This window comes from Apaloderma vittatum, unplaced genomic scaffold (genome assembly GCF_000703405.1).
Source record: "Apaloderma vittatum isolate BGI_N311 unplaced genomic scaffold, ASM70340v1 scaffold18445, whole genome shotgun sequence".
Taxonomy (NCBI): domain Eukaryota; kingdom Metazoa; phylum Chordata; class Aves; order Trogoniformes; family Trogonidae; genus Apaloderma; species Apaloderma vittatum.
Genome location: NW_009719033.1, coordinates 1 through 23049, shown reverse-complemented (window position 1 = coordinate 23049; position 23049 = coordinate 1). Strand labels below are relative to the sequence as shown.

Here is a 23049-nt window from a genome sequence, read left to right as displayed (position 1 = left end):
TTGGCTGACGGCAACCACAGCCCAGCAACGCCATGCATCACATCAAAAAGGGGCACCTCTCACCAAATTGGCATCATCGAAGAGACACGAAGAGGGCACAAATAACACTTGAGTCACCTCTCCCAATAGAACAAAAAAAAATTAATCAGTCAAAGCGGTGCAGATGCAAGCCCCAATCCTCTGTGCACACTCTTGGCTTCCTGTGTTTGTGCTTGTTTCACACCAACATCAATAATCACATTTCCAATGCTCTTCCAAGGCCAGGCAGCTTCTGCAGCCTTTGCAACCACACCGCTCCAGTTCTCAAGGGCCTTCCAGTGTGTTTTTTCCAGGCAAGTCCAACACAACCATTGCTACTCCCAGGCACTGCCCTGCTGCTGCCAGCCCGGTACGGGGCAGGTGGAGGCAGGAATGTGTGAGAAAAACATGGAAAGGTTGGGAAGGACAACAGGGAGAGGGAAGCAGCACTGGAGATGGACAGAGGACAGTACGGTGGTTCTTCTGTGCTACCAGTCCACTGCTCAACTTGCTGTGGGCTGACAGCCTGTGAGATACATGAACGGATTTTCACCACAAAGTCCCAGTCCTCTAAGAGATGGGGAACTGGGGACTATGAAAGCAAAGTGTGTTAAGGGGCAGAGCTATGCTGGCAGATACAGAGAATAAACATGACCTTTGCTGAACTCATACAGGGACACAGAAGTGTTGTAACATCTTCCAGGACATCACTTGCTTCACCTTTGGATACACAGGGTTTTGCTAGAAGACTGGGAAGAAACAGAAGGAAAACAGAAGAGCTACAGGGGAGCAGAGCTGGAAGAAGATGGGATGGACTGAAGAGATTGATTCCCTTGTCTCCTAGCAGCTACCACTGGACTCTCAGGGGGCCAGTTAGCTCAGTCAGTTGAACCTGGTGCTGACAACACCAAGGTTGTGGGTTCGATCCCCGTTTAGTCCCCATGTGTTGCCTGATCTAGTTGGGAGGCATCCGTGCCCATGACAGGGAGGTTGGATAGATGATCTCTAAGGTCCCTTCCCCTTCCAGCCTAGGCCATTCTATGATTCACCCAAACCAGGTTGTCCTTTTCTGCAGCCCCAGTGCAATGTGGGTGCCATGTGAGTCAGCGTGGACCACTGCACAGTCCCTACAAGCCAGGAGGACATCTGTCCATGCTGGACTTGTGGGCAGCAGCACAGCTCCGCAGCTGGAGATGGGGCATGTGCAGCCCAGCTCAGAGCAAACACAAGACCTCTGATAACTGTCCCTGCAGCTTCATTCTCCACGTGTCACAAATGACATCACACCTTGCATTTACCTCAGTCCTCAGGACCACGTCCTACCTGCTGACAGCTCCCATAGCCTCAGTATTTCTGCTTTAGGAGTCTTAAACCAGGCAAGAGAAAAAATAGAGAGGGACTTTTGTGTTGAATACATGCGGACCAGCAATTATGCAACAATAAAAATGCAGTTATTGGAAAATTAACACAACAGCACGTGGTCACACTGACAGATTGGTGCAGAAAGACGGCAGAGCACCTGCTCAGGCTGCCAGGGACTGAGCGACAGAGGATGCAGGAGCTCCCTAGCTCCTGCTCTGCCCCATCCCACCCCATGCCACTGCTGGCAGCCCTAAGCACAAAGTACTGGGAAGAAGAGGAGGTAAGAAAGGGAAGGGACTAAAATTTCCCTCTGTAATTTCATCCCTCAAGCCCAGTTAAATGCATTCACTATCAGAATTGCTGAGGGCGATCACAGGCCCTGGGACACCAGCAGTGGCAGCAAATGCAGCCGTTCTACCGCTGCTGGCTCCACACAGGGCAGGTGGGTGCCAGCTGACAACTGAGCACTGGGTGCCACAGTCAGCATCTCCCCACACCTTACTGCCCACAGCAAGCGGTGTCCTCAAAAATGTCAAACCAAAGCTGAGCAGCAAGAGGCAGCCCAGGGTGGGGAGAGGAGCCCATTGCTATTTTTTCCACTTGTGGCAAATAAATAAGCTCCTATTTTATCATTAGCGCTAGGGAGATGCTTTCATAAAATAGGACAAACAGCACATTTACGTTTCAAATTCGTCAGAGCTGCAAGTAGCAAAAAATAGACAGGTTTTAGTGAAAAAAAAATTGGCAAGAAGGGAGAAGGATCAGAGCAATTTTAAAGAAAGAAGGAAAGGAGTTCCCTTGCTCAAGACTTTCTCTGTACCCGTAATAAGCCCAGCAAACCCAAAATGAAAGATTACATAAAGCCTATAATTGAGGGAGCGAAAGCCACAGTTAAAACAATCTAAAGAGGCCAAGCCCTGAGAAAGCCAACTCGAATCCCTTATCTTTTGATGGAAAAGAATGTGCTCCCTGAGATTAATGACGTGTTTACCCAAAAGGAAATCGCCGCCCTTCTGAAGCAGTGAGTGTTTGTTCCTCCCGAGCCCCTGTTTTCTGCTCCAGAGCTGATCTCCCAAACCTCCTGTTTAAAGTCAACACACAATACTGCTTCCTGCTGCCATGGGCTCCGAGGGATCCCGCCTCCAACTCCCTCCCGAAAACCACCCTTCACTGCACCTGCCTGTCCCAGTCACCACCAATGGGGATGAAAACGGGGTATTTAGATGACGCTTCAAGCACTGGCACAGAGACAGGCATCACGCCGACAGCTGCCAGGAACCTCGCTGTGGGGCGATGAATCACCCCCGCGCAGAAATATTTCTCAGTTGAGCAGACACATTAGCAAGTGTGGAGACTGACGGCGCTGTTGAGGGGAAGCACTCACTTGCCTTGCTCTTCTCCAACGTCTCTGGATGCAGCAGGTGACCTCTTCTCAAGTGGCTCAGAGTTTCAGCAGTGCCCAGCAGCCTGGCCTGCCACAAGATGCTCTTGAAAAGAGGTTTAACACCAGTCGGTGAAATGGTCTGCACAAAGGAGCATGGGATTTGCGCACTGAAAACCCTCGAGCAAGCAAGAAAGCCTAGAGAAGAAGCACCAAGGGGAGATCTGTTTGAGGAAAGCTGTGAAAAATCCGCTTGGGGACCATCAGTCCTCTGCATACGTGACAAACCCAAGCATTCACATCCTCTCCCTCTGGTAAATGCACCCTTCATCCCCAACCTCCTTGTCAAGCAACCCAATCACGAGAGCCATCAGGTCACGAGGATCCTTCTCTCCCTAAAGCCAACGGACCTGCAATTATGGGTGATGGCCAACAGCTTAAAAAAGCACAAAGGGCAGAATAAACACAGGGACCTACTTAAATCTGCCTTCCATATTTGTATTTAGCTAGTGGGGTAACTTTCATTTGCGGGATGCTGTCACCTCTCTCAGATCATGAAGCAACCTATGCTTCCTGCTTCGAGCTCCCCCAGTTAACATCACATCTCCTGTGGGACCGGGCTGGGTGGGAGGAAACGTTAATTTCTGCCCAACGCCCCGAGCACCTCCTTCATCTCCACTTTGGCTTCTTGGGAAGATGAAGAAGGGGAAAACCACTGGCATGCACACAGATCACACTCAGAGCCTACATGGGCAGCTCCTCATCATGGAAGTCCAGAGCCCAACACTGCTTATATAAAGGGAAACTTACTTGGAAAGGTGCCTCTGCAAGTAGCTAGCAGAGCTGTTTGGCACTTACTTTGTCTCTACAGGTTGGTGGGTTGTTTTTTTTTTGGAAAAAAAAAAAAAGCAATAAATTGTTTTCTGCAGGTGGAGAATCTGAAATTTTCGTTAGGAGAAAAAAGAAAGAGATTTTAATATGGGTATTTCAACTTCACAAAGTCCTCTTATGTTTTATATTCTTAATGCTAAGCACCAGACTTGCCATAATATATAAAATCTTTCCATAACCATTTTATTTTTTGATGTGGTATCCACTACCTGGCTTGTTCAGCAATATTCAAAACAGCCGGCGGAAATGGTTTTATTCATTACGAAGAGGACAAGAAAAGTAAAACATTCCTTGCTTCATCCTTTTTCTAGGAAAACAATTTGCATCAATGGGATATTATTATTAATTACAGAGTGGTATTTCTTGGAAGTCATGCCCAGAGTCCCTGGTTGTAGGAGGCTCTGCAGAACTTCTCTGATGAAAAAAACCAGCCTTGAGAAATCAGAATTTAGGCTAAGTCAAGGCACAACAATTGGAGGAAAATGAATCGCAACTGAGCAGGAGCGGTGATGACACACATCCTTTGGACACATTGCAGTGACCTCTTTTCTAACTCGGAGCTACTCTGTGTATTGCTCAGGACAAAGCCCAACCCATGCTGATCAAATCACACACACAGAATCACCCAGAATGACAGGGGTTGGAAATCCCCATCTTTCAAAAGAAAGCAGTCAACTAAAATGTAACGTAATCCAGGAGACACCGCCATGGCCTACAAAGTCTTCTGCCACAGTCGACAGAGACCTCTGCCATACTCATCCAAGCATCCAAGTTAGGGATATATTCCAAGTTATGTATACATTATCCAGATGAAAATTGTATTTCAAAGAAAGCTATTCCATTTGTTGATTTTTTGACTCTGTGTCCAAAACAATAGTTTGATTTTATTTTGGGGAGGTTTTTATTATCCTCTATATGACACACACTGCTACAGCTTCAAGCCAAGTCTCGGACTGCAAAGCAAAAGGTATTTGATTGTGAAAAGGTTGAGCAAGATGCTGTCCCTTAAAAGGATTTGTTTGAAACTGTCAACTGAATTCAGTTTAAATCAGACAATACAGTTGCCTTACCAAAATCATATTTTCAATGAACGCATTTCCTCTCTGAGAAGAAAAAACTCGCAAGAACCACTGGACCATTATCCAGGCCAGTGAAGGTACAATCAGGCTAAAATCTCTTGCCTACAGCCAAAAAAGGCCAAAAACTGTTAACACAAGCCAGCAGAGAAGATGATGAGCAGTAGATAAGGACCCATGTCCCACACAAAGCTTTCTCTTTAGTCTAGGAGAGGAATGCAAACTGTAAGTGAAGCAACTGGAGAAAGAATCTAATATCTAGAAAGTATCTTCATAAATTAAATCCCTAAATAAGGAAAGTGGATTCAGGGCACAGTCGACCTGCGACTGAAATTAAAACACTAGGAGAATGAAAAAAGACACAGTAAAATATCTCCGTCATTTGAAAACAATTATGTAGTGGCACAAACAAAGAGGGGGGAAAAAAAACGCAATTAAATAAAACTGTCCTGTTTAAACACAGAGACAGGGAGAGATGAAGACATTATGAGATGATATATATCTTCCTCAAGCCAGTTAGTTTTATTAGGTCTCTACCATCAAACAAGTCGCTGCTGAACAGAGAGCCTGGGCAGGGGGTTCTATGGGGGGAGTGGATGCGGAAAGCCACTTGAAGGCAGCACTTAGCAGGGGATGAAGCCAGCCAAGGTATTTCAGGATTTATTTACAAGCTCTAGGAAGATGAGCCTAGCATTGCCTCACAGGGAAACAACAACGAAATTAAAGGTTAAATCAACTGTGTATAAAATCTTCTGTATAATTCAGGAGTGGTGCCACCTATTAAGCAAATTTAAACCTGCAACAACCTCAGCAAACCCTCTCCTGCTGCAGGGATGGACCCAGATCAGCCCAGTCCTGACAGCACCGAGCAGTGGTACATTTTAGGGTGTCACACGAGGTCAGGACCCTCCTCCTCCTCTGCAGCAGCAGCACATACTAGAGAGCTGCTCGCTCCCATGCCCTGTATGGCCGCTGGGATGGCACAGCCTGGAGAAGACTGAAGACATGCACAAGAGGTCTTCAATGCAAGGTGGTTTAACGCAGAAAGGAAGGACATCAGTTCATCCCCAAGTCTTTGACAGACCCAAAGTGGTGGGGCTTGGCTGCAGGAAGATGGGGTTTAGCCTGAAATAGCTATGACTAGAGCAGGATCCCCAAAGATGCAGCAGAGGATCCATCACTGGGTGGATCTTTCTGAGAGCACATGGCAGCCCCAGCACAGCCCACGGGTGAAGGAGGGCAGGGACCCGCAGCTCTTGAGCTCTCCTCCTCCTTACCCACCTCCTGGGAGATGCTTCAGGGTGGAGGGCTCAGAAACCCTGCCTGACCTCAGCACAGCAGGGGCATAGGGATGCCAGCCCTGGCCCATGGTGAGCAGCAGCCATACTGACACCCCGAGCATCTGCCGGCAGGTAAGACCAGTGGTTCTCAACAACGTCCTACTGCCAGGTGTCCTTCAGTAAGGAAACACCATGAAAACCTACCTACAAACAAGGCAGCACAGTTACAGCAAAGTTACATCTCAATCTATTTTTTAAATTTTTTTTTTAAAGAAACTGCTTTAAATACGTACTTCAGAGAGCCTGGACAGAGCAGTGTAGCTTTCCTCTCACTATCTAAATAAGGGCCCTAACAATGTTATCACTTTTCAAAACACATCTGTCCCGCAGCTCCTAGCCCAGACAATTGGCAGGTAACCAGTTAATAAATGTTAACTTCGCCAGACTGTTGAATAGGCTGGCCTCAGCTCAAGAGTGATGTCAGGGCCATTCAATGTGCTATAATTGGAAAAACCTGGGGAAAGCAATCCTGGGTTTTTTAATAAATAAAGACCATATTAGCAGCCTCCTGCTTTTATTCACCATGGTGTCTACCTTGTTCGGTAGCAAAGTGGGATTTTTTTCTGCTGCCGCTCGCTTAGTGATTTCTACTTGGAATTTGATGCCAGTTTCCAGATGTGTCTTGGGCCACGAAGTCAGCAATCAGCCTGGATAAAGCCTCTGGGATTAGCTGCAGATCATCTTCTGACACACACATCCTTCCTGCACCCTCTCTTCTGAAATTGGGGCACACCTGTCGTGCCCAAAAATAAAATAATACAACCCAGAGCCAAGCAAAAGCCCCCGATTAGGACTCTTTGAACACTTCCATATCAAACATGTAGGAATACATTTAATTCAATCCATCAAAACCCCAGAGGCACCGTTTGTGGGATCTTTAAAACACTAGTGTTTATATACATAAATCATTTTAAAAATTGCAGGTTCTCCATCCACTGGAGTAGCTCCAGGCAAAGCTCATCTTCCACAGCTTCTCACCAGTGGTACCCAGGGGAGAGCATCAGCTCGGCCGCAGAATGCCCAAGGGGGATGTGAAGATGATAAATGTGTTTTCTGGGCTCTGCGAGCAACTTTGGAAAGCTAAAACCCAAGCGGGTGACACGAAGGATGTGGTTTGCATGGAAAATAATCCCAAGCAGAAGCGCCCTGACAGCAATGTGCCTTTCAAACCTCCCCGCACCCCTGAGAAACGAACTGCCCGGGTTTCCCAGCCAGGCGGAGAAGGGCTCAACCCCACGCAGCCAGGCTCCACGCTCACCCCAGCCACACGGTACCATCTGCTGCGAGATGAGAGGGGATCCAATTATTGAATTCTCAACAAAATAATTAACTTTCCCCCCACCCCCAGGCTGTTGTTGAGCCCCTTTTGGTCGTGCTGCAATTCCTTTCATCTCCCCAACAAAGCCCAACCAAATTAACACCAGCCCTCCCGCCAATAACTGTTCCCCCCCCGCCCCATGTGCTCCCACAGCCGCTTCGCTTCCACGGGGCACCTGAGAACCACGGCCAAAACAGGAAAGCAGGCGCCTAATTGAAAGGGAGTATTTGGGAGTCACCCTACACAAAAATTAGCAGAGATATGCTAGGAAAATAAAAGAGTGGGCATTAACGGCAGGCTTATCTCCTTTTTTTCCGTGACTCTAATGTTCGGGGCGTGAAAAGGCCAAAAAAATTTCACATGCTGTTCTGAGGAGCTGGACATGGAGTGAAACATCCACTCCCTTAGGTTCACTGCTTGCCCCAAAATAATTCAGGCTGATTTTGAGGCATGGACCTCCAGAATTAAAATGCAAATATATGCAAGCCAAGAAACCCCTGCATTGCTACTACACAATTGTGTAGCAAACGCTGGGTCTTGGTAATGGGTTGAGAAGTCGAGCGCTGCCTGATTCCAATTCACGTGTGTTAGGTTTGGTAAAAACAGCAGGGAGAAAGGAAGAATACGGATGTTTTCTGTCACAAGGACAGAGCATGGGAGTCTCTGTTTTTGAAGGCGAGACTGAATTTTAAGGTGAGTTGCCGGGGACAGCTCAACAAAGCCATTTTTCAGACAGCGCAGGGAGCCCCTCTCCTCACTACCCAACCCTGGCCAAGATCCCAGCCTGGGACCATGACCTGACCCTCAGGGAAGCGCCAGCTGGAGCCAAGGGGAGGATTTAGGATTAACTCCAAAAAATCAGCCAGTCCCACCCCACCCTGCAGACAGCCTGAGGAGAGGAGCAAAAGCCCTCAGCACCAGGCAGAAAGACTTTGCAGCCTGCCTGCAGCCTCAGCGGGGTGGGCAGCATCTGGACAAGCAACCCAGAGCCCTCCCGGTCTGCTGGAGCCACTCAGCTCCTCCAGCCCCACGGCCGGCTCTTGGAGCTGGAGCGAGTCTCCACGGCAATAGAGAAAGAAAAAAAAGGGAAAAAAAAAAAAAAAAAGAGGAGAAAAAGCAGCGGGAAGCCCTGCTGAGAAGCCCCCTTTTGTGTAAACATGCTCCGTCCTCAGACTAAAAATAAAGGCAAACCACAGGAAGGGAGTGAGTGCTTGGACAATATCCGATTTGGTGTGTGCCTGGGTGTGAGCTGAGGGAATGGGGAGAAGAGCGGGGGACTCCACCCAGCGCAACCACACAAAGGATTATTTAAATCCAAATAACTGCTGCTTGGCAGATGTGCAGTCCTTTGGTATGTGCACAGCACTTGGAAATGTTAAGTGAGGAAAAAGGCTGCCATGGCAGGAGTAAGAAAGGCAGGATGACTGCACACAGGTCCCATTTTACAGGCTTGGAGACCAAGACCTGAAACCCCATAAACTTGTCCTAAACCAAGGAAAGAACTCAGACAAAATGCTGGCTGCAGTCTGCCTGGCTCACAGGTCCATCCCCAAAAATTACCTTTCCCTGTGCACTGCCCTTCACACCTGTCACTGCTGCAGCCGAAGAACCAAACCCAAAACAACTGCACGCCTGTGAAGGCTGCAGAGAGCAGATCAGTTGACTGTCCACCCCAAAGGGATCTCAAACACTTGCCCAGGTGCTGGGTCCAGATGCTCTACACCCTGCCATTGCCATCAGCTGACTCTTGAGATCGGCGCTTCACCAAGACCTCCACATCCCACCCACAGCCTCCTTGCGGGAGGAATGCTTTGCTGATGGGTGCAATCACATCCAAGAGACAAGCATCCATCCATGTCGTGCACAAAGAGCGCAAAACAGAGTGAGGAGGCTTCTTTGGAACAGGCTGCCCAGGGAGGTGGTTGAGTCACCATCCCTGCAGGTGTTTAAGAGAAGGATGGACGTTGTGTTGAACGACATGGTTTAGTGGTGTTCATAGGGCTAGGAAAAGGTTGGACTCGATGATCTTGAAGGTCTCTTCCAGCCTAAACTGTTCTATAATTCTTGAAGGCCAGCGCTCACGGTTGGTGCTGACACACCACTCAGAGGCTTTCAGGGGAAATGCAGGACTTGGGAGGAGTCAACCGTTCAGCCTGGCTTGAAACAGTTCTCTCACATGGAAACCATCTGTAAAAGCAGAGAAACGCACAGCTGTCCCCGCCTGCCTTATGGCTGGCGCTCCCCCCGTTTGCTCTGGGGTACTGGCATCTGAGGCTCGGATCTGGCCACCATCAGCCTGATGTTCTTCCGTGCACTGGAAACCCTCCTCTCTTTAGCCAGCCACAGTTCAACTGCAGCATCTGCAACATGCAGCCACCTCATTCCCCTTCCTTTCTCTATTTTCTGTCAGAAGAAAATGACACAGTGCTTGGCAGTGGAGAAAATCAGAGACAACTATGTTGACCTCAACTTGGGCATGTTTCCTGCTGGTGTTTGTAGTCCTCTAATGTTCTCTTCCTAGTCCCCTCTTCACTTTCCTACCATCAGGTCTCACTCCAAGTATTCACTTTCTCTCTAATATTAGAAAGGTCTCTAGGTTTGCATTAAAGGTCTCCTCTGAGCACAACCAAAATGCAATCCTCCTTTATTACCTTTAGACAAAAACTTCCTAAGAAACACAGCTGTTCGGTCAGTTGCTTTCTCTGCAAAACACACCACACGAGCACAATTGTCTGCACTTCATTCTCATTTGCAAGTGTCTGCTGAGACTTTTACCGGCTTTCACTTGGGGTATTTCTTAGACCTCCTGCTGCACGGCTCAGCGGCTGTATCCCAACTGGAAATCAAAACTTAAGATCTTTCCTTTAAACCGACTTTATCTGGTCGCTGGCAACCCCCTAAGGTGCCGCTGGACACAGGGGAAGCCAAGAAAAAGGTGACACCTTCTGTTTACTCAGCTAATTACACTTCGATATTGCTGGAGTGGCCGTTGCAGCGCTCAGAAATCCATTAAACCGCGACTCCACGCGATTTGAGATGCGTTTGTCTAAAAACATCTCTCAGTGATGAGGATGAAGGCGGAGGGTGCAAGCAAGACTGCACGGAGAGCTCTGAAATGCTGCCTTGCCCAAGCTGGAGTCACTGCTGCAGGCTGAAGTCCAGCTGGGGAAGGCTAACAAATTCGCACCCACAGCTCCTTGATACCCCAGCAGTCACCTGCTCCAGCCCAGCCAGCTCGCTCCTTGGCTCCCCAACATGGTCCTGGGCAGCAAATCCAGCAGCGTGCAGCCCACAGCCAGAGCTGGTGGCACAGCCTGCCACAGCCAGGGTCTAAGTGAGCTCAAGGGTCTCTGGGGAGAAGATCACCTTAATGCAAAGTCACAGTCCTCCACTTCCACAGGCACAACGCTTAACACAGCAGCATTAGACAGCAGAAGGGTACAAAAAGTGATTGCAAATGCAGCTGATCTCTGTTCTTAGAAAACCTCCAAGTGCAATGCAAGTACAGCAAGCACACACACCAACAGCTTGAACACCTAAATTAATATGGCATCTTCAGTCATGCTCTGAAAATATATACTTGGGGCAAAACTATTAGCTGCCTCTAAAAGCTCAGTACCAAGGGACAGGGGACATGTCTGGAAGCACAGAACTCTACCTCTACTCAAACGTGTAACTTCACAAATACATTCAAGGAGAAAACCCCAGGGGATTAACACCTCTGAACCCCAATGTGATGTACCTCCATTTTTACCTGGATCAAGGTGTGTAAAGGACCCGATGACAAAGTCCAGTGTCGAGACAGCCAGCAGAAAGAGCAGAAGGAGCTGGAGCCTGATGATCCACTTCACCCCAGCCAGGTTGATCCCCAACAGACCCAGAAGGACAGCCAGGGAGATCCCACGCACTGCCCAGATGTTGCTGAGGCTCAGCACATCGGCGATGGACTCTGCAAAGCCAGTGATGTACATAGCACCTGCAACACACTGAAGGACCCAGCCCTGTGAGTGCCCCGTGGGAGAACGAGGGACCTGCATCCACAGCCCCCACCTCAAGCTGGGTGGTTTCTGCTCAGACAGACGTTTGCCATCACAATACAATCTTCAATATTACTCTAGCCTACAAGGACGGGATCTTATTGCCCTAAGACAGCGTGTGGCCAGGGCAGCACACCTACTGCCCGGGGAAACAGAATGCTGGGCACTAGGGCCAGCGGCCCAGCAGCTTTCAATTGGCTTTAAAATTTACCTTCCATTGAGAATTTACCTTCCAGGAGAAACTAAATGGGCTTCAGCGGAGTAAAGGATGAGTGAACCTCTATGTTTCTTACCTTCTTCTGCTTCCCTGAATTAAAGGGTCTCAGATCAACACCTGTCTAAAGAACAGCAGTTCACTTCCCCCTTCATTGCCTCCCAGGGGTTATTTTTAACTCAGTGTTTAGTCTGGATGTAAAGTGTGATGTTTCACCAGCTCCCCATATCCTTGCTGGAACAGAACATGCGCTTTTGCAGAGAGCGCACTGTGCGAGCCATGCCCCCCGAGGCCCTGGGAAAGTTGCTCATTTGTCGTGCTGCAGGGCAGGACTTGCGCGCTGCCCTGGGTGGCTGAGAGTCTGCAGGACAGGACACCTGCAGCACGGGTTCAAGCCTCGAACCCCACTGCTGGGCAGCAGTTCTAAATACCAGGTCAATTGCCTCCAGGAGTTCCCACTAGCTGTTACTTCAGCAACAACCCTCTCCAGTGCGTGGAATCCCTGGCAAACCAGGTCGGGGCACACAGCTGCACACCAGCACAGGTGTGACCCCGAGTCCTGTGACCACACTACCCCCATCCCCGGACAAGGGATGTGCAGAACAGCTTCGACATGACTGGAAGGGAGAACTGCCCCCCTGCCAAGCCAGCAAGAGTCAGAGCACATCCCTCCTTCACTGCAGATCGTCCTTGGGCTGACCCAGCACTGCTCCACTGAGGGTGTTCGGCCACCTGGTCTAGTGGGAGGTGTCCCTGCCCCTGGTGGAAGGGTTGGAACTAGATGATCTTTAAGGCCACTTCCAACTCAAGCCATTCTATGATTCCAAGACTCTATGACTTTGACCCACATGCAGGAGCTGCACGTTGATATGTCCGTTTTTGCAAACGAGGTGCATGGGATTCACCTGTTTGGAGCCGGCCACCAACAATTTTGAGAACCTGAAGAAGGATTCACTTCCACTATAGGCAGGCACCTAGATTGAGTGAACTGCGCCCTGAAAGTCTCTCTTGGTCCTTGCTGGTAGCCCCATCGTGAATGTCTCCACCACAGAAGTCTCAGACTCTGCGAGGCAGTCTCCCAAAGAAGTGGACGTATTCTTGTCTTCTTGTGCTTAGCATGGCCTACACCACCCATGAGTGGACCACAAACGTCCTTCACATGAGCTCCCTGGAAAACAAGTTCCTCCCAAGCTAGCAGAGGACAACACCCCACAGCAGCACAGCTCCGCTTGGGGCACCCGCAAAAACTGCACTTGAGATCTGAAGCCAAAAAAACCCCAGACACAATCTAACTCCAATAAATGCAGTAAAACCCTGTGCTGTTTCTGCCTCTCACATGAGGAAAAGTCCTGTAGATAGCAGTATCACCGAACTCCAACTCCGTGTACCTGACCAACACCAGCTTTTGAAGAAGCTAACTAAGTTCTTTCCTTTCAGGCCAAGGACGGCAATGTGCAAGTCTGCTCTGAAGGAGCAGAGCAGAGAGAGCTTCTGACAGCCTCAGCACCACAATCCTCCTTGAAGCCTTTCCTTTGATGAACCCTGAACATCACCAGCATAACAGGGGAGCTGGGTGCCCACAAACACCCCGCTGCTCCACACACAGCGGTGGCCAGGGCCCCAGTGTCACTGGGACATGGGCCAGTTTCTCATAAACTACTTGCCTTGAAATTGGAACTGACTTCTAGGCTGAAATTTGCAAAAATCAGTCCCTTACACAAGCCTTTGTAAACCACACACCTTGCTGGGCAAGGAACGTAATTGATTTTCAACACCAGACTAGCACTACCATAATCTTTGCTTCTGGGATTTTAGGGCTGGACCCTGTAAAACCTCTGCTTGTACTGACAGGTCTTATTGCAAACCACTCCAGAAAAGGAGACTGCAGAGAAAAGCACCAAACTCCAGCCTCATGGCTAAAGTCGTGGTGACCAAACTTGTGTGGGTCTCTGTAGTACCTACTAGATGTGTGCTGTACCATTTAGGGCAATCTGATTAAGCTTCTCCTCTGGAGCAGTCCAGGAAGACAGCAAAGCCCAAACTGGTCCCAGCTCGAGTTGGTTAATGCAGCGGGAGCCCAATCCCTGCAGCAGCCCCAAGACCACCTCTCATCTCCCAAGGCATCAGCAGCACATGGCCAGCCGCTCCCCACTTGCCCCAGTCAGACCAGTGAACGAGGAACTGCCCCATTTCTGGCTGAACTCGCCTCAGGATGGAGGTTACAGCATCTTGCAGCGGGGGAGCAGCCTGCAGCTGGTGCAAAGCACGTTGGGCAGAAAGCACAGCCAAAGAGAAGGGAAAGGCATCAGCTTTGGGGAGCAGGCAGATCGTTCCTAACCAAGCTGCCAGCTCCCACCCCACAGCCCCCTGAGCACACGGGATGCCTAAGCAGGGGCCGGCGCTGCCACAGCCCAGCTTTTACAGCCCTCAGGACAGGCTGCAACTTGATTGCTTTCCCAGACAAGGTCCGCTCGGAGAGTGAGAGTGGAAAATATGACAGGAAGGATTCTCATGTGTGGCCCATTTCCATATCTTGGCTTGTAACTGTGTTCAGTTTGTATGTTGTGGACACTTGCTTTTAATCTGGAGTGAAAGGAGAAGAGGGGATTATTTTTCATTTGGGTTTTTATAAGGGTTTTCAGAGACTCATGCAAGCCAGTCAGTTAAAAACAAACCTCAATAAAAATGCTTCTCTGTTCACCACGTCTTATACTGTGCATAACATCCTTATGGGGGGATGGGGTTAAGTTACTGCAGGTTTAAGAGATCACCTTCCACTCTTTATGTTTACTACTTGTGTACTTCAGTGCTTCGCCACCATCGCGGCTCCTTGGGACCTTTCAGAAAACCCAGAACCGTGACTTTTAGGATCTCAAGAGGACAATTAGCTGTGGCCCTTACTGCTGCCCAGCTCTCCTCCCACAGCAGCTCTGCTTCTCCTGGCTCCCACAGAGAAGGAGCCAAGGCTCACCCGGCTCCTAAGGGCACAGGGAGCACACCAAGGCCAACCCGCCAGCCCACGCTGCTCGCTGTGCGTTAGGTGGCCACCCTGGCCTCTGCTGCTTTGGTTCAGGTCAAGTCTCTCACCAGGCAAGGGCATGTCCTAGCCTGAGGAGCAATCTGGGTTGAGAGGGCATGTCCTACATGGTTCACTTGTTCAGACACCCAGTTCCTTCACCGTTGGGACCCACACCAGGTGGTGAGTTGCCACGCACAGGCTTGCTCCTGGGGAGCACAAAGGGGCTAAATGCTCCCTGTGCTGCTCTTCAGCATACTGGAGCATTACTCAGCTTTTCCTCGGAGCGTTATATCCCACAGCAGGAAAGCACAAGGTTAATATCTGTATTGCAAAGTTTCTAAATTTTCTTTAAATAACTTTTTTTTTAATTACCTGGCCAAAAATATAAAGGAAGCCAATGGTCCCCCCTACTTGACCTCCAAGGACAGTAGAAATCATGGAGTAGACTCCTCCACTTCCAATGCTGCACTTTTCACACACCCCAATTCCAGACAAAACCGTCACCAGGGCAACCAGGATGACAAAGGACACCAGAAACATGCCCATTATAATGCCAGTGTTTCCCTGCAACAAAAAATAAATAAATTTTAAAAATCAAATAAAGATCAGCTCACATCAACTCTGCTGAGACATAAAAAGGACCTATCCACTTGTAGTCGCTAGTGATCAATGAATCTGGAGTCACTACAGATTAAAAGAAAACCACACACCTCTACATATTTAATTAGCGCTACTGATTGTCAAATTACAGTTCCTATTAGCACCCCCTTTGAAGAAGGTCTGCCTCATCCTGGGGCTGGACAGACCTTTGCATGAGCAGATTCTGCTCCATCACCAGGCTCCTGCACAAATCACCGACTTTGTCCTTTGGTATAAAAAGAATGAGGTAAAATAATGATTTGGCCACCATGGGAAAGGGTCCACGGCTTATTTGCATATTTTAGAATCACATGCTTAAAAAAAACCCAAAAACCAGGTTCATAACAAAAGATAGTTTCAAAATTGAACCTCTGGGACTTGTGACAGCCGATTAGGTAGCAGCATCAAGCTCACATTTTAATTTTTTCCTAACATTTATGATCCTTCAAAACAATTAAATAACAAAGAATAAAATCCCAAAGGCAACACAGCACAGAAGATAAATAACTCTCTCGTAAACCAGCACATGCTGGCCCTTGTTGGCAGGACGTATGCCAAGTGGTAGGCGGCTCCCACGCCCCTGGTACTTGGCACACTTTTGTGGAGGGGATTCAGCCCCACTGAACCAAAAAGAACCGTTCCTGCTTGGGATGGAGGGAGAGCCCTGGGAGGAGCTGCTGCACCAGCCATGATCTCAATGGGGCTCAGGAGCAAAAGTCTCTGGACAAACCCAGCTGCAGGTCCCTGTTGGCAGCTTTAAGGGTCAGGATCACTTCTATTTTCGAGGGTCCAGTTTGCCATTTAGGTTGGACCTGCAGAAAGAGAACGCACTTAGTACCTCTTAAGCGCCACTCCTGAGCTTGGGACCTTCCAATCCTCTCGCACATGGCTGTACTTTACTTTCCAGGGTCAAAAGTTTTCCCTCATGCTCCAGCCCACCTTCTCCTGCTGACAAATCGCTCAGTCCGGTGCACAGTGATTCCAACTGCACGACTGGAAATCTCCTCCCATGCCCAGCACTTCGTTAACGTCTGGCATCCCTTCCCCTGCCTTTACTCACGTTACAGGCCATGTCCACATCCAGCCTTTCCAGCCTTGCTCACGCAGTGCTCATTTCTGAGGTCATGCTAGCTTTAGTGGGGTTTGTTTATCACCAGCACTAAGGCTGCTTCTCAGCTTTGGCGTTGGTTGAAATCTCAAATTGTTTTTTTCTCTTTTTTTATGAAACAACAGAAACATATCCAGGATGTTGCTATCATAAAATTCTATTTTGGTTCAGCATCCCGCTGCCTTTGACAGGGGCTTTATCTGGTCAGTGGGGAACAGAGCCAAGGTTTGCTATAAACGCAGCTGCTGGCTGGGTCAGTACCCCAGCCCGCTACAACCCAAGACTCTTTTTTTAAAAGGACAATTGTTCTTTTTCTTCAACAGATTACCCTCAGGGTAAAAAGGTTAATAAGTCTGACACGCTTCAGTTATGGTAAAAAAAAATAAAAGGTACATGTCTACAAACGTACACATAGCCTTGGGCTTTTCCAGGATCTGCTGGTTGTACCAGGCTATGGCAGCAGCTAGTTAATGGGCAGCCCAGTGTTTCCCACAGAAAAAAAAGGGTTAATGTGAAGACCAGGGAGGAAGGCTGGACCCACAGCAACAATAACAAGCAGAGAAAGTGAGAAGAAAAAGCCCCCAATAAACACTGATGCTTATTTATGCATGCGTGCTGGAAGGGGTTAGTCCAGCATTACAATGGCTGTTGCACATTTTGGCAAGATTAGGATCCCCTGGAATTCCAAAGCTTTACCAGGCCCGGCTCTGGAAATACATAACAAAAAGCCTGACTCTGCAAATGACCGACTTCTGCCAGGGGAGCTCTCTGCCAGCCCTGACTTCTCCTCCCTTCCCTTTTAAGCTAGCTTCCAGCTGTTTCATATTTTTTATTTACTAGCTTCATTTTTATTTGCATTTTCTCCAGCAGTAACTTGCTTTCAAAGGAGATATGGAGGAAATAAGGTGAGGATGAAAAGGAAGCTTGGAAAATCATCCCAACTTTTCCACCAGGACGATTGCAGCTCCCCTCAAAGCCTCCAGCAAAACCATTTTCAATTTGGAGTGCAAGTGCCTTCCTGCTCCACCGTGCCTGCGACATGAACTCCACACAGAGCTCAAATTCCACCCATTGCTGGAGCTTTCCTTCTTTCAAGGGACAATACAATGTTATGCATCAGGAAGAGAGCAGAGACACTCTTCCAGGCTCTGACCCCCAGCAAATTACCATTCTGGACACACAAGTGGAAGTGCCTGTGACAGCAATGACAATTGTGCCTGACTGAGGACTCTCCATTCAAGACATCAGCAACACCGATATGTTCAGAAGAGACCTGCTTCAGTGGGGCCAGGAAGACGGCTGAGGAGCTGTGACTACAGGAATATGCTTCACCTGAAAAGCTGTTACTTTTTCCTCAATAATACAACACAGGGGGTCCCTGATCATTGCCAAGTTTTTCCTTCCTAAAGCTAAAAGACCACTTCAGCTTTCCATCTCAGCAGAATTTTTTAAAATGTTACGAAATACCAGGAGATAAGCAATGCCTTAATAGTGCACAGAATCCAGAACACCCAGGTGGTGATGGAGACAGGAGGTAAGGAGGTGAGGAGGAAAATGCCTATTCACACATTTAACCAAGTCAGCACTCACTTACCACAAGCCATCCTGTCCTCAGGAAAAGAACCACTCCAAAAATGTTGATCATACAGGAGGTAAAGACGCCGTCCCATGTTCCAAAAAGCACTGGCTCCCATACAAACAGCTGGATCTTCCACCAGGGCTTGGTCTGCATTTGAGATACCTAGAGGAAAGCAAAGCCTTCGGCTTTACTTCTCATGCTTTACCGGCAGGATGCAAGAGGGGTGCAACAGCCAGCCACCAACAGTGGGACGGCCAGCAATGGCTGCTAAGGCACCACTCTGCTCCAAGTTGTCTCTAAGATGATGAAAGGACTGCAGAGCTGTTGGGAACCCTGAGCCCTGGAAGACAGGATTCCCTGTAATACCCTATTTATATTCTGGTAGGATAAGCAGCAACAGAATCCTATTCAGACTCAGTGAATTAACCCCATCAAGGAACCATAAAGACCTTCAATGAGTTCTTTACAGAGCCTGTAGCTATACGTTCTGCTTCTCCTTGTCCCTTGCTAGTTCCTCTCCTCGTTAAGGTGTTTTTTTAAGTTCTCCCTCTAATTGTGGAGAGCTGCTTTTACACACCTTCCTCGAGCTGGCTACAAGTCTTGACTTCCCCAGCAAGACAAGCAGGGTCCTCAGTGCACTGGAGAAGTCTCTTAGATGAGATGAAAAACCAGACTAAGCTAACTGGGACTAACAGAGCAGGTTAAGATGGTCTTCCCATCACAGACAGTCATCTCTGATCAGGACACTATGCTTCTAGAGGAGACACAGGACTCTAGTACTTGGGGCACCAGTGAATTTCAGAGATGCTGGAACAGAGACCTGAAACTCCAGGGAAATTGCAGTTCTCCTACTGCAACTGCTCCCTCTTGCCCTCCGGAAATCAAGTCCCCTCTTTTCCTTTATAAATAACACACACCAGGTTTACATAGCAAAAAGAAACATAGTTTTGTTACTTCAGTCCTGCTAATCTGCCACATACCTGACCAAGCGGAGGTGCAGAGACTACAGAGATGGAAACTTGGGCTATGAAAGGAAATGACTGCCCGACATACCTGCTGTGCTTCCTCATGGAACAGCTCTTGGACATATCCCTCACTTCTGGCACCATTCAGGCTGAACATCATATCCTTCGCGGTGCCTCTGCCCGCCCAACGTGTCACTCTAACTCTACAACAGGCAAGGCTGATCCAAGCAGGTCAGCTATTCTTCTTGGTCAAATTTCTGTGGTGCTGGATCCTCCATTGTAGAAGATGCATGATTTTATTGCACTTGCTGGGAAAGCAGAAAAGACAGAAGACACTACTGTTGTTTTCTAGTCTGCAGAAGCACAAGTTCATTACCTAGATGGAGCCGACAGTGACTCACAGCAGATACTGAAGCGCAGAAAGACACCACCACCAGCAGAGAGCAAAGCTGCCCCTGCAGCACAGGCTCTATCATCAGCCTTACATTTGACAGCCCTCGGTGGCCTTTTCTGAATCTATCCACAGCCCTGGCATCCCCAGCATCCTGCAGCACGAGCTCCACAATTTCCCTGTGTGCTGTCTGGGAAAAGTATCTCCCTTCACTGGTTTTAAATGTGGTGCCTGGTAATTTCATCATATGCCCTGTGCTCTGGTGACATGGGACTCATGGATTTTTTTACATCCCAACATCACTAATCACTTCACAGCTTTGATCATATCCCCTTAAGCTGTACCTTTCGCAGACTAGAGTCCTCCCTAGTCTGCAAAAGTGACAAGTGACCTCATTACCCCACTCCACCTGAGTGAACTGGAGCAGCTGAAGGTGGCCACCACCACAGACCCACACTCCACACTCCTGATGCTCTCAGCCACATCACCCACACCAGTGTACGAGAGCCTTCCTTCATGGTCATACCCACCCTTGGAGGTACAGATGTCTTGTCTGCAGCGGTCCAGCTTCAGATTTGTACTTGCCACAGGCAGACTCTGGCAGCGGGTCAGGCTTAATTCAACATGACGTATGTACCAAGAAAGCAGCAGCAGGCTTTATTTCAAGGATAACTTAGCACATCTCTACGGAAGGGGAAAGCTAGCACAAGCATTTCTCTGTCTCAAAATTGCTAGTTCCTTTCCTCATTAGGGTGGTTTCTGTTTTAAGTTCTCCCTCTAACTGTGGAGAGCTGCTTTTATACACCTCTCTCCAGCTGGCTGCAAGTCTTAACTTCCCCAAACAGTCTTGTGATAGCCATGAACCAGTAACACACAGTGGCCCACACCAATTGCCAAGAGACCCTTCCTGGCCATTCCTCAGCACAGCTACAGCATGCCTACATAAGACAGAGGGCTGCAGCCAGAGAGAGCAAGACATGCTCCACAGATGGGGAGAGAGCAGTTTGTCTGGTTCACTGGCTCTCCTGGGACAGATTGTTTCCCAGCCAGTTGAGCTCACATGCTTGCATGAACCAACCTTTCGTACAAGCCATGTGTGATCATGGCTGGACAATCACACCTGAGACCAGAGATCAAATTCATCACAAGTACGGAGTAGGAATCTTTGACTCCTCAAGCTTGAAAGCCAGGGAGACAAGACAGCCAACAGAAATGTGCTTTTCCTATTGCACAGGGACAGAGACATACAGAAACTACTTTGGAACACTCAGGATTTCTGCACTAGGGTCTGAATCCCAGCTCTCAGGTCAGTACTTTCACCGCCCTGCCTTTATTGTTATACTTTTTAACACCCTAAGAAATAGCCAATGCTGCCACGGCTCCACCACAGTGTTTCAGCTGCAGAAGGTCTCCTACAGCTGAGGTACAATGGCCAGCACGGGAGGTTTTTCTTCGTCCTGTCCACGTGGCCCATGAAGCAATACCAAAGTCATAAGAGTTCATTGATTCCCTGCTGCTCCCTCTCCTTCTTTGGAATCAAATAACCCTTCCCAATATCACAAATGGCTGCTCTTACAGGGAGATTGGGGCTTCAAGCAGGGAAAAAGCAGCAGGAGCAGATGAACTCTAAAAGAACAAGCTCATGTTTTTATGCAAATAGCCACAGTAACAAAAAAAGGAAGAAAATACATGACATGAAACAAGATTACAATTGAATAGCAGTATTCTCCTAAGATTCCCCAATATAGCCCTTCCTCCCCAGAGATTTCACTCAGTGAAGGAGTCACTGTGGCCATCCAAGCCCCTGTCTTTCACAGCAATTCCCGATTAATGTAGAGGTAGGAGTCCCTGGCTCTCCTAAACCAGTCCACCAACTGAGACCCAAAGGAGACGGCCTGAACCACTGCAGCAGCTCGGGGCAGCTGAAGCCGCTCCTTCGGCATGCCAGCTGTGTGACAGCACAGGTAGGTTTGATGCACCTGCAGAGAAGGACTTGAGAGTACTGGTGGACAGAAAACCGAGTATGATGAGGCAGCAATGTGCTCTCACAAGCCGGAAAGCCATCAGTGGGCTGCATCAAAAGAAGCGTGGCCAGCAGATCGAGGGAAGAGATTCCCCAGCTCTGCTCTGCTCCCGTGACACCTGACTTGGAGTTCTGTGTTCAGCTCTAGGGTCCCCAGTGTAAAAATGACATGGACATGCTTGAGCAGGTCCACAGGAGGCCATAAAGATGATCAAGGGGCTGAAGCACCTGCCCTATGAGCACAGGCTGAGAGAGCTGAGGTTGTTCAGCCTGCAGAAGAGACTCCAGGGAGACCTTATAGAGGCCTTCCAGTACCTGAAGGGGCTATAGGAAAGCTGGTGAAGTGTAGTGACAGGATCAGGGAAAATGGTTTCAAACTGAAAAAGCATAGATAGAAGGAAGAAATTCTTTACTGTGAGTGTGGTGAGACACTGGAACAGGTTGCCCAGAAAAATTGTGGATGTCCCCTCCCTGGAAGTGTTCAAGGCCAGGCTGGATGGGGCTGTGGGTAACCTGGTCTAGTGGGAGGTGTCTCTGCACAGGGGGTTGGAATTAGCTAATCTTTAAGGTCCTTTCCAACCCAAACCATTCTATGACTCTATGATTATCAATCTGAAACTTGCAAAATACAGAGAGAAGGGTTCCACGCATGGATTTCAGACCTGGAGCTCACCTTGCAGGAAACATTACCCTCCTAGACATTCAAACCCCCTTATCACACAATTTCCTTTATTTCTGCCAGCATTAAACCCCCTCTCCTGCCCTGTGTTCCCGTGCCCTTCCTGCTCAGCTCCACTCCCATTAGCCTCGGCATAAGACCCCTCTGCAACTGCAGGAAACCACCTCTCCAATAGTAAGACACTTCCAACCACCTCGTATTTTACTGCTCAATTCTGCAATTGTTTGCATCCCTCCTCAACGTGTGGATCCGTTTAGCCCTAACCGAAGCAAACACAGGAGGGGGCAATAAAGCACAGGAGTGAGAGCTGAGCAAACATGCCAGGACGGCTGCTGCACACGCAGCCATGTCCCAATCCACACGACATGGGTGTTTTTCGCTATTTAGCATTGGAAAGTGAAAAGTCCTTGGTGCAAGAGCCTTTTTCTTGTCCCATGCAGTGGGGTTTCTAAGTTGCTGCACAGCCTAGAGATGTTTTGGGGCAGTACTATCTATCCAGGTCACCAACCCAGCAGAAGCTCTTCCTGCCATACACACCATACTGCCAAAAAAAACCCAAATAGGCATAATTTTCCTCTAACGTAAGCAAGCTTCCAACTGCAAAGTGAGCTTCCAACTGCAAAGCTAACTGATGCTACTTTTCCTAAACTTTCTGCCAAAGATACTAACCAGCCTATAAATTAAAGAAGAATTTGTTCTAATCTTTCCATACCATTTAGTGCTCGAGAGCAGAAGAGCATTAGTGAGCCTCCTCACAGAAACATTACATTGTCTCCTTTTCCTGTGACACTTTTATATTTAATTAAGAAACCAGAATCCTACAGATGAAATTTCCGTTCCCTCTGCACCCTTTTGAAGCAAGAACACGTTATTAATCGTCACATTAAACCCATTTCTGAGCTAAGCGTCGCTAGTCTGAGCTGGCTGATGAGGACAAGGAGAGAGGTTAACGCCTTCCCAAGCGCAACTGCGGGTGGTCCCAGCACCTCCGGGTGGTCCCAGCACCTCC

At 48.6% G+C, this 23049-nt stretch overlaps 1 protein-coding gene across 1 annotated transcript in view; it reads right to left on the bottom strand.

Annotated features, from left to right (window-relative positions):
• Positions 1-19104, bottom strand: part of SLC12A8 (solute carrier family 12, member 8) — a 48013-nt gene extending 28909 nt beyond the window's left edge. The window contains exons 1-4 of the mRNA XM_009870488.1: positions 19036-19104; positions 17998-18144; positions 15029-15220; positions 11141-11372 (exon numbers count right to left, since the gene is read on the bottom strand). Of these exons, the coding sequence (XP_009868790.1) occupies positions 11141-11372; positions 15029-15220; positions 17998-18144; positions 19036-19104 (640 nt within the window). The remainder of the gene's footprint in view (positions 1-11140; positions 11373-15028; positions 15221-17997; positions 18145-19035) is intronic.
• Positions 19105-23049: the final 3945 nt, after the last annotated feature.